The sequence below is a fragment of the Mastigoproctus giganteus genome, chromosome 2 (genome assembly GCF_048544385.1).
Source record: "Mastigoproctus giganteus isolate SK-2022 chromosome 2, ASM4854438v1, whole genome shotgun sequence".
NCBI classification, from domain to species: domain Eukaryota; kingdom Metazoa; phylum Arthropoda; class Arachnida; order Uropygi; family Thelyphonidae; genus Mastigoproctus; species Mastigoproctus giganteus.
The window spans coordinates 90160784-90180294 of NC_143576.1; the positions used below are offsets into that span (position 1 = coordinate 90160784).

Here is a 19511-nt window from a genome sequence, read left to right on the forward strand (position 1 = left end):
TCCTCCCAGACAAGAACAAATAATTAAGCTGTTCACGCCAGTGGGCGTTGCAAGAATAACCGATTAGCCTCGCTGTTAGCCTCACTGCTAGCCGATTAGCCTAGCTGCAAAGAATAGATGATCGCTTCGAAGCACAAGTGCTACTGACTGGCTAGTTTCGTTCTGGTTGGTTCAAAATGGATAAACGGAGTACATGATTCCTCGGAATATCGCTATCTTATCCATATAGCAGGGGATGCTATTAAGGCATATGAACCGCATTGTATATGTATGCGAAGGTTTCCTCCCAATAAATACTATTGTTCATTGGTAGCTCCAACAATGAAAATTAGCTGAATCATTAAGAGATATAAGATAACGTTCCGTTTTTGCATATAATGACCAAATTAAATGTTTAAAAGAAAGTGAGTGAATACGCAAATAGGATCATAGTGTACTTGAATGTATACTTAATAGCAGTGTTGACGAAATAATGGTGATTTTTGAACAAAACGACAAATTCCTCGTGTGTTTATGCTGTACATTGAGATCATAATGTTTTGGTACCACATCAGACAATTTTTAGTAAAATATGAAACAAAATAGTTCCTATGTCTATAGGTTCTAACCTGTTAAAAATTAAAATTCAAGCAAATAATGTAAATGAAAAAAAATTGATTTAAACCAATGAAAGACTCGCCAATCTCTTAACTGTTTTGCTAGATATTAAATAACGATTCTCCCTCCACCCGTGTGTGCGTGTTCATTCATAAAATTTAGTGCTGTATTCATCACTCCAAAAGGGAAATTTTGCGATCTTTAGATTCTTTTTAAGAACTCAATTGCAGAAACTGGAACCTTTGCTTTATAAATTATATTTCGCTGAAAATCACATCCCTTTTCGAAATCATTAATTGCTGGTTGTTTTTTTTCCACCCAATTTCGCCGACCGGGCTAGCCGGGTGGGAAAAGTGCCTGCCTGGCACTTTTCCCACCCGGCGGCTGCTGCTTGTGTAGTAATTTGTACAAGTATATCACGAAAACACATGTGTTGGGTTCGTTAAAGTCTACAAAAGAGAAATGTGTGTGATGGAAATGAATTACAAAGGAATGTAGGAACGAAGTCCTCTTATTGGGAGAGTTTCGTATGGACAGGAATTGTACTCAAACCAGTGGAGCTGTGCTCATTTGAAAACCAAATGGGCACAGCTCCAGATTTTTTCATATTACGGTATTTTCTGTGTTGGGCTACTAAGTTTTTCATTTTGCATCTTCTTTACTGGGACGTCCTGTAACTGTATATACGGCACTCCAGGCACCATTTCTTTTGCCTCCATTTCTTTGGGTTCCAAACACGCGGATGTTGTTTGTAATCATCAATTAAATTAGTACAACTCTCTGGAGTCCATTTAAGCGCCATGTCGATGAACTAATTATTTATTGCAACTAACTGCTACACGTAAAACCTTAACGTCTGTGGGGAGGCAAGGCGTACAAGTCTCAACTGATTTCTTTTGATATTTGCCGCTCTAAACGGAACTTGCAACAAACACCAACTTTTGTTTATTGCGACATTAACATAATGCAACACAGAGCAACCAACTTACAACAACAAACCCAACTTTTAATTTGCAACCATGTTGCTGTTGCTCTAAATGTTTCTTCAATGAAGACGCAGCTAAATGCACAGCAGAGCAGTACTGAATACATGCGGCTACATAAAATTCTGAACTACTAAATAAATAAATAAAGTTTTAAAAAGTGAATTGTACAATATATAATAAATTAATATGTACAACGATAGTACAGTTATATTAGGAAAATATTCCATTACGAAGAAAGGAATACAAATATTCATGGTTTTTCTTTAATTCGTATCATGAAAAAATAGCAAGAAATTAGGCTCTCGCAAGAGACTTTTATGCACAAAACAACAAATAGTTGACGTATAGCTCAACGCTGTACAAGTGGATGCATTTTAAAATATATTTAATGAAGCGTTAGCACATTAATCTACACTTAAAAGTTTCTATTGAACCCCGTATTCAAGCCTCTTTAGAAGAGGAGATACTAGTCTCAAGTATTGTTACTTGCACTGGAACTACCTGTCCACACAATTACGAATAGATGAAGATAGCATCATATATGAATAAATTATCAACCAAAATAACCGGTTCCAGATAGCTCTGTGAAACAGTTTCCTGTCTAAAGCAAGATCAAAGTCGTGTTTATATATTAATGCCATAGTTATTTAAAAGAAGGAGTTCTTAGATATCTCTAGCTTTGATCTACTGATGTGGTAGGTAATCTTCGGTCTAGTAGTTACCGCTGATGTCTGGAAGGTCATATGGCATAGGTCAGCTGGCAGATAAGTTGATCCAGAGATTATATGATACAGCAGCTTAAGATCCAGGACAGATCGTCGTGTTTTCGAAGATTGCAGCTTGAAATGAGAAGCGCAAGTTCGGATACAAAATTCGGTTGTAGAACATGGGATTGCATCTAAAATATATTGGATGAATTTAATTTGCAATGATTCTATTTTGTTTACTTATTCAAAAAGTTGAATGGCAACTTATCCTCTACACGTATTTTTCACTTTACAATTAGAAAATCACGGAGATGTTCTCAACGTTATATATCTGAAAAATAAATTAAATCTTAGATCAATGGCTTTATTGCATCTAAAAAAGTCTAATATTGACTGAAAGGTATAAGCGATATTTACCTAAAAAATTGAGATGGATGTCAGCCACTAAGTCATATGCAGAACTACTCATGTTAGCAGACGTGAATAAAATGTTCTATAAAAACTTTCAGTATCTAAGTGATTGGACCCTAGAACAACAGTAGATAGGAGAATAAGGTGCAAATTGCAGTCAGAGACCATTATTTGGCATTAAAAGCATGATGCGATAAGAGAACAGCTTCTTAATGTCTACTCGTCCTTGGACTTCACTTACTCCCAGGGAAAAGCAAGAGATGTTTACTTTCATTTTGACCACACTTCCAATGACAGTATCTTCCAAGATCACTACCATTGGTGGTTATTGACTGTACAGTTTTGTAAATTTCAAAACCTAGTCAAATTGTGCGGCAAGAATTTCGTTGACTGGATCGCTAATATTTAATATTTTCGGTGGAAGGTCACTCATTGGATTAATTTACAGTTTTTTTTTACTTTTCACGCATGCCAATTCCTAGTAAATTCAAGTAACCACCTCAGTGCATTCCTGAACTGATGTTAAGTTTTCATGGAATTCCCATCAGTGTAACAAATGCAATACTGGACTTCATCAGTATAGGTAATATTGAGTTACAGGATTAACAAATTTCCTGAAATTTCTCGAAAATAATTTTCCAATTGAAAATAAGGCTGAGTTTCATCCCAAATCAAGCTATCGAATTCTTTTGTTTTTCCACAGATAAATTACTTCATATTGACGTTTCCCAAGCGTTTTAAGTGAGCAAAATATTGTTATTATTATATATAAAAAGCGTTTTCTTCTTTAGGAGATTTTTTCTGCTCCGTGACGGGTACTGCCTAGTCCATGGAATGGTTAGTTGTGTCCGGTTACTATTATTATTGTTACTGTTGGTCGAGGAACTCTCTTACCATCCTACAGGTTCAGGATCACGGCTTTCTGGAGTTCCACGTAAGCGTTTTCTGGGATGCTTATTGCTGCTAGTTTCTTGTAAAGGCTCCTTGGCACATCTCTTTGACTTGTAAAGGTTCCATATGTCACATCACTTTGACTTCTAGTCTTGGGTCTTGCGTACCTCCTGATCTTTTCCTCGTACGTTTTCTGGTGGTGGAAACTGCTATGTTGATCAAGTAGGTAGGTCTTTCCTTTAGTATTTTTATTATTACTATTATTTGAACGGTCCCATATATAACCATGTGTGTGTATTGTGTCTGCAGAAGTGTGTTTAAGGGCCGATTTGAATGTGGTGCGGGCTGAAAATCCGGGAATAACTCGTGGGGATAACTCAAATCTCTCCATCTGAGATTGGCTAACTAAATACAGTTATAATGACATATAAAATTACTTAATATGCGTTTGTATATTCCTAGCGATAACCAACTGTGCAATATCTCAAATTGTAAAGCAAATTTCCAACTTGCCTCAGTCTTATATTATAAATGAACAGTGCAGTGCTTCCAAAAGAAAGTTAGAAAATATTGCTAAAAATTTTAATAAAGTTTAGCCAATGATTACCACTAAACAGTTGCTGACAGTTTATAATACAAATAAATATTTTATAACTATTAACGTTAAATGTAAAAAAATACTGCAAAAATTAAAATGTTAAAAGCTTTCGAAAGCTCCTGCATTTGTGAAATCTGTGTTCCACGATGATTACTATTATTAACAGATATATATATATAAATAATTCTGGTTCAGAGAATTCCACAGAAACCTTCAGTGAATATCGTACAAGTTTTTTTTTTTTTATTCCTTTTAACTTTTATTATTATTTTAGTAATACTAGTATTAAAATACTAGTAAATTAAAAATAAAATGGTAGTATTTTAACTGTTCCAGTATTATTTTTATTCAGTCTGTTTTGTATTTTATATCCTTGTAAAAATAAATTTTCATGAATTTTATAATGAAACATGTTTCAGAAATTCAAGCCCTCATTAATGAGATAATATACTTGCTTCTTAGAAAGCAGTGTTATTTATAGTGGATAACTGCATTACATGGTCTGCTTCACAACATATCCTTGCATTTTATAGAAAAGCCTAGTTTACATTTTGGCCGAATACTTTAAATGTGGTCGCCTCCTTCACGTCAGTGCGTAGAGTTGGTCCTTGAGGCTGTCGCAGACATTCTCTAAGCTATTCCAGACAAGCTGTGCTTGCAACCTGGGAGTCTAAAACGCTGATGGAACTGACATTCTGGTGACACTCAAGTCAAGTGGACCCAATTTCAGCGAAGTCCGGACGGTCTGTGACAGCCAAATCCTCTGCTTGCACCTTCGCGATAGTGGGACTGTTAGTAATCCTGGGTGTAACCCCATGCGCAAGCGCACTGTGGGTGACCACCCAGGTGTGAACCAACGTAAGCAGGGGTCGATGTGTGGCGCCCACACCATACGGAGGAATGTCGCCCACTGCGTTACAAGGCAATACTAGGTGGTAGATGACTCTCATCAACCGGCGCAATACCACCACTTTGCTTATTGGAGGCTTGAAGTGGCAGAACCCATGTTTAGTCTCCAGAGCTAAGTTGTGATCAACTCTCCCCCATCTCTTCCATCTTGCAGTATGATTGATGACTTTTGAGGTTATGATGAACACCATGGCGAGATCCAAACTTCCTTAAATTTCGAGGGTACAAGTCTAAAACGCTATTTGCAGGCCGGCTACTAGCTAGTACACCGGACCAAACCTATTGGTAACTCTCTAGGAGGCTTCCGGATCAGCTAGTGTATAATCTTGCTGACTTTACTCTGCCAGATAGTGACAGGAGGGAGTCTGAGTAGTGTGTATGAGGGAGGACATTGTAGAGGCCACGTTATGTCAAGAATCTGGGTATATTCTTATCATGTGTACGCCATATCCACAAATTTCATTAGTTCATACTGCATGTCTCCCCCACCTTTTCTTACTATTGATTACACCATGAATTGTCAAACTATTAGAGCAAACTTATCTGCGAAGAGATCTAAACCTCCCAAGCACTTCCTAGTTCATTTCAAAAATATATTTGGTCTCAATTATAATCTCAATATATCCATTTCCACTTAGTCTGATAAACCCCATGTACTTTTTCTGAAAGAATCTCAGTTATCGGTTAATTCAACCACTGCTCATCTACGTTGCCGTAATTATTCGCTGTATGATTCCTTTCGCCTCAAAGGTGGTATTTGTGCATATTTCCGTTCCGATATTCCCTGTCAGAGACTTGGTAATTTAGAATCTCCTCTTTTCGATCTTCTCTGGCTTTAAATCCTCATTCTGTCAAATTCATCCGTGCTTCCAATTCCACTAATCACTTGGAACTCTTTGACTTACTCTCTTTGCAACTTTACTTTCTCCAGTCCAACTTTCCTAACAGTTAGGTAATTTTCCTTGGTGATTTTAATGTTCACAACTCCAGCTGGCTTCCTTTCTCTAGTTACACAGACTCAGCTGGTCGAGATGCCGAGGATTTTGCAATTACCAATGATGATCTTGCACAGACTGTTCGTTTACCTACCAGAATACCGGACAAACCTAACCATACAGCCAATATGCTTGATCTTTTTCTCACAAACAACCCTTCTAATTACACAGTCGAAGTGAGTGATCCTTTAGGCACCTCAGATCACAACTTGGTTATTGTCTCTTCTCCAATGGAGCCTTTATCTCATTGCTATTCCCAACCTCGTGTTTTCTGGAATTACAAGAATGCGAAATGGGATGACCTGCGAGATTTCTTTTCCTTGGTCGGATTAATACTCAGATCGTGTCAGTGAAATTATTCTTGTAGGAATGGAATCTTTTATTCCACATTCCACCTTAAAATCTCGTCCTTATCTAAACCTTGGTTTTTCAAAAAAATATGCTAAGGCTATTCAAGAGTAGAACGTTGCATATCGTAATTGGCTTGTTTCCAAATCTTCAGATTCATTTTCTGCCTACACCAGAGCTCGCAACAATTGTAAAGCGTTTATTAATCAGACCAAACTAGATTTTAAACAGGCCAAGAGTAGAAAACTTACTTATTGCACTAATGAAAGAGCATTCTGGTATCTTGCCAAAGCTATTGGCCGCAACTTTTTCCCATCTCTGCTCCCCCTCTGTCAAAACCAAATGGTTCTATTGTCACTTCAGCCAAGGATAAAGCTGACCTGCTAGCATCCCATTTTTCTTCCAACTCATGTATTAATGATCTTGGTAAACCAAGATCATTAATACATGATCCGTTCAATGCCTCCTGTGGTCTTCCATCAAAAGGATGTCAGTAGGATTTTGACGAATCTTGACCCTAAAAAAAGCTCCAGGTTCTGATGGTATTTCTCCACTTGTTCTCAAAACCTGTGCTCCTGAACTTACTCTTGTTCTTTGCCGCCTTTTTTCACGTTCTTATTCCAAAGGTTTTTTCCCTTCTGCTTGGAAATTTGCTAATATCCAACCAGTTCCTAAAAAGGGTGACAAACCTCTCCCATCCAATTATCGTCCCATTGAAATTACTTTTACTCTTTCTAAAGTAATGGAGAAATCAATTAACCGCCAATTCTTAAACTATCTAGAAACCTTTCGTCTGATCAATGATCGCCAATATGGATTCCGTCAGTGTCGATCCACTGGTGATATTCTGGCTTAAATTACCCATTTAGGACAAATTCAAAGGAAAAGTTCGGTGAAAACACAAGCAGTTGCTCTTGATACCTCTAAGGCTTTCGATCGTGTTTAGAATTTAGAAAAAGGTCTTCTAAACAATATTCCATCTGCCAACTGTTTTTTGTAATTGGTTTTCCAGTTTTTTCTCTGACCGCTCACTGAGGGTAATGGTAGATGGCTCTCTGTCTTCCAACTTCTTCACTAATGCTGGTGTCCCCGAAGGTTCAGTTCTTTCCCCCACTCTTTTCCTTTTGTATATTAACGACCTTCTCCCGTTGACCGGAAATCCTATCCATAGTTTTGCCGATGATAGTACATTGCATTCCACTTCGATTTTGAGAAACCTTTCCCTGTTCAATCAGCTTCAACTTCTCGAATATCCGCTACCAATTCCTTAAATGCCGATCTCCAGGTAATTCTCCATTGGGACAAAGACAACTTAGTTGACTTCAATCCTTATAAAACTCAGTCTTATCTTATATCTCGCAAGAAGGATTCTTCTGCTCCTATGCTTATCTGTAGTGACACTCCGATTTCTAGGCAAAATGACATCTCTTTTGCGGTATTACATCTGGCATATTACCCTGATTTCTAATATCTCTTGGCACAAGCAGTTTACAAATGTTGCTTCCTCTGCATCTAAAAAAACTTGGTTTTCTCTTTCGCTCACGGCTTTACTTTTCTTCCAAACAGCTGTTCACTCTGTACAAATCGCAAATCCGCCCTACCATGGAATATTGTTCCCACATCTGGGGTGGTGCCCCCAAAACCTCTCTCAGGCTTCTTGATTCCATTCAGAAGAGGGCAGTTAGGTTAATTAATGATTCATCTCTAACAGAGTCTCTCCACTCGCTTTCTCATAGACGCACTGTTTCTGCTGCATGCCTCTTCTACAGATACTTCCATGGGCACTGTTCTTCTGAATTGGCTTCTATAATTCCCGCTCTCTCTTTCAAAACAGTTCGAACACGTGCCGCCACCAGCCAACATCCATTTACTGTCCAACTTCAAACTCACAGAACCTACTTTTCATCTTCCTCGTTTATTCGTTCAACTGCCGTTTTCTGGAACAACCTTTTCCTTCACACGTATTTCCTAAAACAGTCTACAGGTGTTCAAGTCTAACGTCAACAAATATCTTCTTTTGTCTTCTCAACTTCCAACCCATGCACTGTATTAAGTACTATAGGTTCTAATACCTCTCGTGTTTGGGATTTTCATAAAAAAACCAACTTTTTAGCAGCAGTTGAAACTTATTAATGATATATGAAATGCAAACTGAGAATAAAAGTTATTGTTAATTTGCATAAAGAAAAAATATAGTAAATCTTACAAAAAGATAAAATAAGGGATAAATTCAAATTGCAGTATATATTTCATAATGACGATATTCGACTGCTGCCTCAACATTGTCAGATTCATATTATCATAAGGAAGCCCATATTAATACAAATGTGGAAATCTAAAACTATTTATGGAGGTCCAAACTCCAAACACTATACTTTGCGTAATCCTGAAAAATTTGTTAAACTCCTCGTGCCCGATGGATTACAGATTGGCGTTCTAGAAATGCGTTTCGTATTCATAAATATATTTATAAGGGTATAAATATGTATATATGAAAACGTCATGATATACATATATGGTTTCGTACCACCAACACAAACAAATTTCGAGATACACGTAAGTGCGTTATCTCGAACTTTTGCTGAGCATCCCCATGTTCATTAGTAATATACGAACAGAAAGTGTTTGCAAGCATGCAACGTGATTAGTGACACAATTAAGAATGCACATTCTTCGGTTATTAAAAAAAGTTTCAGGATATCTATGCCTTTCTTCATCGAAGTATAATCGCTTCGAGTTAGATGCACAGCTATTAAAAACGCAACCTGTAGAATGTTTTCTTAAATAACAAAACACGTTAATAATTACCAAAAAAGTAGCTAAATTTCACTGTATCCACCCGCTGCCTGAATACATTCTCCAGCACCTGGCCGTTACAATTTCGAACTCCATCAAAGATATCGGGGCATTGGAAACTTTCTTCCACAAGTCTATTGACAATTTACTCCTGTGAAAACGGTGTTCTTCAAATGACCCTACAGATAAAAGTCCACAGGATTTGTCGGGTGCACGAGACCATGAGCAAATACCGCTTTATCCCGTCCATCGGCGATGATATTGGGAGACTAAGCACTCGCTGACGATACCGTTAAAAGTGTTCTGGAGGCCTAACTTCTATGAATCAAGCCTTGTTAGCGCAGCTTTGCCCTGAGAAGGGCAAAGCGTCGCCTGCTTTCAACAGCCAACTTATAAAAAGTAAATCTGTTTTGTATTATTGAAGAATTCACTGAAGAATTATAACCGTTGTAATAGGTACGCCATCGTCTTGTAAAGTTTGTACTTGTTGCACAAAGAACGATTTGACTTATTAAGTTCAGAAAATCACAGTTCCACATGAATGGCTGCTATAAATTGAAACAGTGTGGCATTATTGTCAAGTTATTATTGTGTATGAAGGAATGGTTAAACAGCAGAAGAGTTAAATAAATCGTCGCTGCTTTCCCTTGCCTAAAGTCAAGAACAAGATCTCGTTTGGTGCTGGGCCCCTTTCCAATTTTTGATATTTTTAATGACATTGGTTCACTAGCGCAGATTTGAAGTTTAAGGTCTAAATTGAGTGATTTCACAAAGGTAAACACCTCAGTTACAGCCATATTTAGGATACAATGCTTCAACAAGCTGCTGATAAATTATTCAGATGGACTGATAAATAGCAATTGGGTAAAACAATGGTAAGGGAAACACACGAGCACATTATCCTAGTATTACTGCTATTCAAACTCAAACGAGGTAATTGATGATGAAAAAGAAATGACTAATTATGCAGCCTGATATGAAATTCTGATATATATGTATAGTTATAGTTCGATATGAAGTTTCGAGAGGAATGCGAGTTAATTAAACAATTTGGAATAGTTATTTTGAAATTTTGTAATTACCAGTGGTATAAATTTCATTTGAAATTTATACCACTTCGCGTCTTGATGATATTAATTTCTCCCTTATAAGTTCCAGGATTAAGAAAAATACAAGAAATAAACTCCTACACTTCACCTTCCATAATATACGTTCATTTTCATTGCTTTTCATTTTTGTTTTTCCTGATTGAAAGTGTCATTCTGAAATAGGAGATGAATAATTTCGTTATGATGAGTCCAGCGTATTCCTTAAAGATAGGAAAGAACGAAGGGGTCAGACACTATGCTGCTTATTTTTCAACAAATCTGCCAATTCTTGAAGCAGTCTTGTTGGAAGCAAACAAGGCTGCTCCCAGGGCAGGTCAAGTCCAGGCAGATGAGTCCGGGCGGTGTAAGATAACCAGTGGTAAAGAAAAGATGACTGAGAACGTATACAGGCTAAATAATTTCGAAGAATGATAAAAATCTTTTTGACAATTTGAGTGAGAAAGCAAGAGCGAACGTATCATTATGGGCAACTTTAATTTCCCTATTATAGGTTGGAAATCGTGGACGTCCAGTACACCTAGCAGGAGTAGTTTCTTGAATCAACTGGACGACTGTTGTTTATTGTAATACTTTAGAGAAAGCACAAGGAGAGGAGGGGGGGTCAAATATCCTTCACCTAGTTCTCACCAAGAATCTGGGCACCATCAAAAATATGACAACTTAGGAACCGATAGCGGGGATTGATCATAATAAAAACAGCCGACGAAATTTCAATAATCAAAGGGAAAGGTCAAGGCTTTAGTTAAAGAAAGGAGAATATGGCGGACTCGGGCATTTCTTGAGTCTAACTTGTGTTATGCTATTGTATATGACACTAACGCATTATGGGAAGTTTTAGGAATTTACCGTTGCCACAAATACATTTGTGCTCTGGCGGGTGGCATAGTTCATATAAGCAATATCCTCCACACGCCGGGTGGAAAAGGCCGAAGGTTTGAATCCATCAATGATGAGAAATCTTTTTTCCTCTCAAATATTCGGATTTTTCGTCCAGCAAAAAGCCAAACTGACCACAGAACATTCTTTATTCATAGCCAGACTATATAAGGCGCGATATGATCCAAGTCACTGATATGTCTAAAACACAATAACAATACATTCGTTCCAGTTGAGGAGTATCGAAAAATAAAGTTGTCAAAATTGATCATGAGAAAGAGAGAGATGAAAGACTTAATTGAGCGAAAGAAAAAAAGCATGTGCAATTACAGGCGGTCGTATGACACGCGATAACTACACTGCTCGCCAAAAATTAACAGAACATGTAGAAAACGTGGCCTAACAACTCCAACTCGTGATGCTTGCAGTGAAGCGGGGAAAAAAAAATTAGTATAAAGGTGTACCATAGAATAACGATGAAATGAGAAGACAGCGAGACACTTCGGACAGGTACAAGGGACATTTATAGAGGTTTATAATAATTACCAAAAAGGTCACATTACAGAAGTTGATACAAGATGCTCGAAAATATTGTCACATGACATCAGTACCGCACATCAGTACGAGGTCCCCTCCAATGGATAAACAGGTCTGACAGCGGTGAACCATGTTCAATATAAGGGTGTCTATAACATTCTGTGGCAACAAATCTCATTCTTCCACCAGCGCTGACATTAGCTCACCAAGTGACTGAGGAGTTGGCTGTCGGCGTGCAATACGACGCCCCACACATGTTCGATCTAAATTAAGTTTGGTGATCGTACTGGCCATGGCATTCGTTGGATATCTTTAGTTTCAAGATATTATTCACCACTCGAGATCTATGCTCAGTGGCGTTGTCTTGCGTGAAAAGAAAATCTGGACCACCGCACCTCTAAAAAGTCGCACATAGGGTTTAAGTATCTGTTCTCGACACTTCTGCGCAGTTACTGTATCCCTATCAAAAACATGAAGAGGGGGGTGCAGCCATTGATACTTATTCCGCCTCACACGAAGACATCGCCTCCACCGTGTGTGTCCCTTTCTGATGTTGGAGGGATGGTATTGCATTAATAACGCTGGACCCCATTTGTCAGGGCTCCAATTGACATGTTCATGGAACTAGTTTCGACGAGCTCTGCAGTGGTTTGGAGTTGATGGGATACAACCCATTGGCTTCCTTGCGTAGAGTCTACTTCAATTGAGCCTTCTTAAACAGACCAGTTGGAAATATTTTACCTATGGCCGCAGCAACCTCAAGAGACAGTTGATGACAGGACATCATAGGGATTCCCTCTTGCTGTTAGAACCAGATATAGGTCTGTTCTAGTTGACGTAGCTCTCGGGCGACCTTGGCAGCTCTTCTTTTAATTGTTCCTGAAGTTACTTCCATAATGCCGAGACGACACTGCGTGACACATTAAACGAACGTGCCACCTCCGCCTGCAACTGCCGTGGCTTCAAGTCATGGAATGGCCCGCCATCTCAAAGAATCGATTAAACGATGATGAATCTGTAAGGTGGTAGATCGATTTATATTAAATATTCGGAATTTGCATGCCAGGATTCCTATTATATCAAATATTCGCTTTCAGCGACACTGTTCACAATAATATATTAATGAAAAATATTTGTTCTGCTAATTTTCTAGAGCAATGTATAAAGAAATATGTAAAAAAATCAATCAGGGATAAGATTTGCAAAAGCTGTGCATGAAAACTCGCTGGCGAAGAGAATTAAGAATAGGAAAAAGGAGTTGTACTTGTATACAGAAGGGAAAATTAAAAAGAACGTAAATTTGCTAAATCTCTTGCAAGATCAACGTAGTGATCTAATCGGCAATTTAGATAAAAATCAAAATGCACCTCTTGAACTATCTTTAATAATGAAACCACATTAGTGCGAAGCGGAAATAATGAGGCCCATTTGAACCTTTTGAAAATAAGTGGCATAATGATATTAGAAAGACTGAAAGAGAGTGTAAAGCCCAAGAGGCAAACACTGTGCATTCAGTAACACCGAAAAGGAGGGCAAGTGAGTAAATCCATCCATTAGTAATATTAATGAGATCATCATTAGATTCGGAGATTTTTCCTTTGGACTGGAGAAACTGCAAAAGTCTCCCCATCCATAAAGCAAAGCAAAAGAAGTGATGGGCTCAATTATAGACCAGTGGATTTGACTTCTATTGTGTTAAAATTAAGGATTCTGGTTAAAACAAGCAACACAGGGCCATGTAGACAAAAATAGTGTTCTAATTGTGTCTCAACTTGGTTTCGTGTATGCAAGAAAACTACTACTTACTGATTGAAATTGCTCCCTATTACTCTACTAAATTACTACAAAGAGGTCTATAAAACAGTTTGATGCAAGAAACAAAGCTGACATATATCTAGATTTTAGTATGACCTTTGATGCATTTTTTTTCATGAGAGGTTATTGAATAGATTAGAGCCGCTCGGAATAACAGGGAAGATTCGTCAGTAGTATAGTGATTGGTCGAAGGACAAAAGATAGAGGATGGCCATAAATGAGTAGCATGTGTGTTTTCTCAGGAATTAGTGCTTGGACCCCTCTCTTCTTATCTTTCTATATGATATTGATGAAGTAATACAGGCGAATCTGTCAAATTTTTATGGTGGCTTAAGGGTTGGGAGGATGATTAAAGGTCAGAACCAGGCTATGCTACTCAAAAAGGATTTGTGCAGACTATACGTATGAGCTGAAAAATGGCAGCTAAAGTTTAGCTCTACCAAATGCAAAGTATTTCAGATGAAGAACAGAAACCTGTTCCTCAACTGCAACACTAAAGCTATGAAAAGTCAGTGTACTATGTTTTAAATTGCATGTATTCTTAGATATGTTTTCTGGACAAAGAAACTAGTCTCCGGGAGGAGAAACCAAGCGAACTTCCCTAAGACCGACTAACTCGGGTACATTTTGGAAAAAAAAGCCCATAAAAATTCCTCGCGTTATTGACGGATTCGAACTCAACCCTTTTCCACCCGGTGTGGGATGACGGTGACTATAACTATTGTGCTACCTGCGAAGGCTAGAGAGGAGGAGGTTATTATCCTTCCTCTTCTGCAATTATGCGGCCAAATTTGCAATGCTGTATCCAGGGTTGAAGGAGGCATCTAAAGAAAGATATCGAACTTCTAGAGAATGTACAAAGAATGGAAACTAGATTGGTAAAGAGCGCTATGTAACTATCTTTGTAAGCAACGGGTTTGTAGCCTGCAAAGTATAGCAACTAGACACTTGGGAGGAGGATTTCATTAATATATGAGGCCGTGAGAGGGGACATTAGCAAAATGTATGAGGGAGGAATATTCTTGCTGATGAATGAGACAAGAACCAGGGGACGCCTCTATAAAACCTTGGGAAAGAAAAGTAGAATAGACCTTATGAAGTTTTCCTTCAGGCAGCGTGTTGTGGAATGTTAGAATAAGTTCCCTGAAAGGGTTTGCTGAGAAGAGAAGGTTGGAAAAATTCAAGAAACAAATGAATTGGCACTTCTGAAATTCAAGAAAGAAATAGACTCTCCTTTTGACTTAGTTTCCGATGTCCCGCTTTTACAATATCAGAGTATTATCATATTCATATTAAACAAAATAACCTAAATTGGCTTATTATTTGGTAAGATGTAAAGACTAGTTTGCACATGTGTTTTGTTTGAAAGACTAATAAACTCAGTGCTATAGTTAGAACTCCTAACATCATTTAACAGCACAGATTCTCAAATAACTTCCAACGAAGTTAAATTTTCAAAACTATTTAATTAAAAATTAAAGATATGAATATTATTATTAATCAGTAGAAGAAAACTAATAATTATTTTAAAACAAGAATTAGCATTGCTTGAATTTCAGTTTAGCTTGCTCATTAGCAATATCTTTCATTAGAATGCATTAATTTAGAAAGTCTTTTGATGGACAATCTTTTCGTTTCTCGATAGAGGTCTGAGATATTTGAGAATGCCTATTGAAAACATTGAGTCAGTGCATATATGTGCTGTGTATGTCTACAACGCGTATGCATAGTGGTCATTTCATTTTAACGGGAGGGATTCTGGATTCGACTTGTCTATGATATTTGTGATCCAATTGGATAACAATTTGCCTTGAAGGCTGGATATAAAGATCAAAAATAAAGTTCAGCGGTAAGTTTATTGTTTTATTTAAATCTCTCGTTTACATCCCTTAGTTCAAGTTTTTTGTTAGAGGATTTAGGTAAAACACTTCTCCTTTTTACTCAAAGTAATAAAAACACGAAAACTTTTATCCATTACACCACCTATTTGAGTGTCCTGTTATACATTTCACCTTCATAATTACTTAATTAACTCATTAAATCTGGTTGATATAACCTCGTTAATATAAATAATATAACATAATGGTTAATAAAACATAAAATCGATTTCTGGTTGAGTCCTTTCGAATGACATACGGTTTATCTTTGCAAGATGCAAAACTGGAGGCCAATATCGTGAACAAACGTATATTCAAGAACTGTTTTGATAATATATGATAGATTTCTATTGAAAGCGGTCAGTCATATCTCTAATACAGAATAAAATAAATCAAATTTTCAAGAATATACAGTATTATCCCTTCAAACTTTAACCTAAAATGAAAATGGTAAAACGATAAACACTCATAAAACGACCAACACGGTATTGCAGAAAATTTCGTCATTTCTAATCGTTCTTCAGAGAAAGAAATTAATACAAAAAACACCGATATCTTTATTAAGAAAAACATTTCTCCAAAATAACTAAAATATCAATCTTAAAATGAAAATAGCACTAATAAAAACCAAACTACTCCTACCTAAAAAAAACACCATTCAACTTGCCAGAAATTAAAATACACTGTTAATGAGAAGTGTGCCGAGTACAAAGAATATTATTTGAAAAATCTGGCTGTACATGTACATACATGTAACGGCAAATATGGTTGTATGAGATATACGAGTATTCTGTACACGGAAACCAATGCAGTTCATTGCTTTCATTACAAATTAGGAAAAAAAGATAACAGGGGCATCATCCTGCCTGCATTGATCCTTCGCACTCCCTCTCCTCCTTACGATGAGATTACCAAAGAGGTGTGATTTTGACAAGCATTTTTGTTTTGCTTTTTAATGCAAATATTTTGCACTTTTATTTTATTTTTTTTCGTGTTCCTTGATGTATTTAGATACTTCTCCAGATAAAACTAAAAAAAATAAGCTACGGTATGAGTGTCTTAATTCACTTCTTTAAAATAGCTACTTTACCAAATTTTCCCATTATTAGTGCTGAAGAATCACAGAAAGTATTAATTAATACGATGACATTTCTTTTTCGTAACTGAAATGAAAGCCTCGGCCCCATCAGGGATCGATGTCCTCAATTCAGTGTCCTGATCATAAACGCAAATGAAAAGGAAAGAAAGAAATCAAAAAGAACGGTCTACAGCTACGGATTCTTCAGATTGATCCTTCCTGCTATAAGTAAACACCACTTCTGTCCAATTTCTCTTCACCGCTATTACGATCACCAAGTTGAAAGTGACTGTATATGGCGAAGTGCACGTACACTTGCGCTTTATCCATATTTACATCAAACTATTTTCTGTTTCTTCCACTTCTTTTTCAACAAAACAGCACCCACAAAGTTCTCAGTGCATTTAATCCTGGCGTGGTGTTTTTATTAGTTATCGTTCCCCCGCGAGAGTGCCCGAACCGCTGATGGCCCTAATCATCTCTCCTCTCATCTTTTTCAGTTAGTCTCACCAGAGCAGTCTCTGTGTAGCCGCCTCTCTTTTTGTTCGGCGCACCGCAGAGTGTACTGCGATGGCATCTAATATGACCTTTAGGCAATACGGCGCGAGTCGAGGCAACGATGTGCTTTCCGGAAACGAGGCAGTAATATACGGCGTCGTAAATCAAGGCGGCGGGCGGCATTAATGCACGATGCCGCTCATTACAGCCACCTTAATGTCGTGTAGACACAGGATAATCAACAGCGCACTCTAACGGCGACTAATTTATAACCTCTCCTTTTGCTGCTCCTCCGCAGGCTGCATCGTGCAGCCGAAGAAGAAAATAAACCTTCGTGCTGGAGGATGTCAAATATTCGGTGGTCCGTTCAGACTCTCACGTGCTTTCGAACTTCCCCATTGGCCGGTGTAGTGATTTTGTTGGCAGAATACCGGAGGATACTGCCCGCCTCTCTATTTAATAAATGATAGCGAAGTGGTATTTTTTCGGACCATCTCTCATCCTGACATCCCATGTTAACAAGATCCAGTAATCGCATCAATCCCCAACTTTTGGAGGTGTCCGGTAGCTGCAGAAATTAAACATAAAATACTGGTTGGTTACACATTTCGTACTCTTATATCTCTGTGGGTGGCAAAATTTACCGGGAGGTGGCATGCGTGGGCGTATTTCATTAGTTCAATGTTTCTTGGTATTTTTCATGAAAAAGACAAGCTCCATCGCTAAAGAAAGATGACTGAAACAGTGCAGGAGTTGTCAATATTACAGGAATCGTAAGGAAGTATCATAAGACTTAGGTTCGACCTTTTTCTGGTAATCGATCATTAGGCATACATTTTCTATTACTCACTGATGATGGCAAACTCCGAAATACACAAGTTTAAATTTTTATCCAGTCCTGTGGAACTCCGCAGGAGTCTGTCAATGAGTATGTCGCCCGTCCCTCTTTTTTTCCACAAAGAAATTTGGTGTCTTAACGCAAGGAAGGTTATCTTGAGAGGAATTAAGAATCTGATTTTATATTTGATTTCAATCAGACCTCTGCATTTATTTATTTATTTAAAGAGATACCAAACATCAAACAAACATGCTTTAGTATGCAGCAACAAAAATAAAGTTACACAGCTCTAAAACAGAGACTTGGAATACAAATTTCATCAGGTAAAACACGGAAAAAGCAATTTAAAGACTCAAGTAGTGGGTGCGGTTAGAGATTTCAGTTGCCTCTTGAAACGTATCTCCAAGTTTGCTTTGTTAATTGATCTTGCAGTCCTGTTGTATCTACTTACCAAATAGAAAAAATATTTATTTGAGAACAATATTTGTGGGCTAATTGTACATGGAAATTAAATTAATAACTAACAAAGAATACACTTGCAGTCCATTTTATTTCTTTATTCCCATAGTGTTACCATAACACGGAACTGGGCCTGACGTAGCCGGGTGGTCAGAAGCGCCGGTGTAATAGTACACGCTCTTTGAGTGGATCGGGGTTCAAGCCCGTGACTACTAAATACGATTAACATTTGTATTGCTTGATTTACTGTAAACTCTAATGGTCGTGCTGAGTATAAACAAGAACCTTTTTTTTTTTAAAGGATAATTTTTGCCTCCAATATGGAATGTGTATTCTGTTAGGCCACTCCCAAAAGTTTCCCAACCAACTGATGCCAAGCACTTTAGACCCATCTCTCGTTCCTCGTGTTTATTGAAATTGCTTGAAAAAACAATACTGAAAACACATACCACGCGCATTCTCCCTCACAGGCCTCAGCAAATTCATTATTCTTTGCAAAACAGATCAACAGTTAGTAACCTGATTATGATTACTAATGCCATCTTTGGAACGTTTGAGGAGAAAAGAAATTGGAATCACATATCTTGATCTACAAGCTGCGTTTTATAGTATTCCCATCCAAGCCTTGCTTAAACTCCTTCGAAATTATTATCACATCAGAGGCAAAGTACTGAAGTTTCTGATATCCCTTCTTCAGAGTAGAACCATCCAAATGTCCATAGGAAAGCAAAGGTATATTAGATAAATACACACAGATGTTCCACAAGGAGGAGTCCTGTCTGGAATTCTTTTCACAGCTGCATGCAGATGATTTAAAGATCTTAACAAAAATAAATTCGACCGATGAAGCAAAAGACACCACAGTAACCATCAACAAGACCTTATTAGAAGTACAGCAGACCTCACGAAATTTGATCTACAAGTGAACCCTGAGAAATCTGCCATCATGGTATTCTCACTTAAACCCAAACTAACCATAATTCGACCTGCGATTGACGGAGTCCTGATCTCCTGCGTCGAAAAGAAAAGAGATTTGGGCGTGATCTTCGACAGAAAATTAAGATTCCATCATCATATAGAACTCTGTGCTAAATTCAACAAGAAACGGTTGTTTGCCAAGCAGCACTTTCTACACATTCAAAACATAAACCTGATAAAAATGTACATCAGGATGATGATTTTCGGA

At 37.6% G+C, this 19511-nt stretch overlaps 1 protein-coding gene across 1 annotated transcript in view; it reads right to left on the minus strand.

Moving 5' to 3' along the window:
* Nucleotides 1–19511, minus strand: part of LOC150089407 (ribosomal RNA processing protein 1 homolog A-like) — a 386532-nt gene that overhangs the window by 19000 nt on the left and 348021 nt on the right. Inside the window, exon 10 of the mRNA XM_090389971.1 lies at nt 1587–1713. Coding sequence (XP_090246097.1) covers nt 1587–1713 — 127 coding nt within the window. The remainder of the gene's footprint in view (nt 1–1586; nt 1714–19511) is intronic.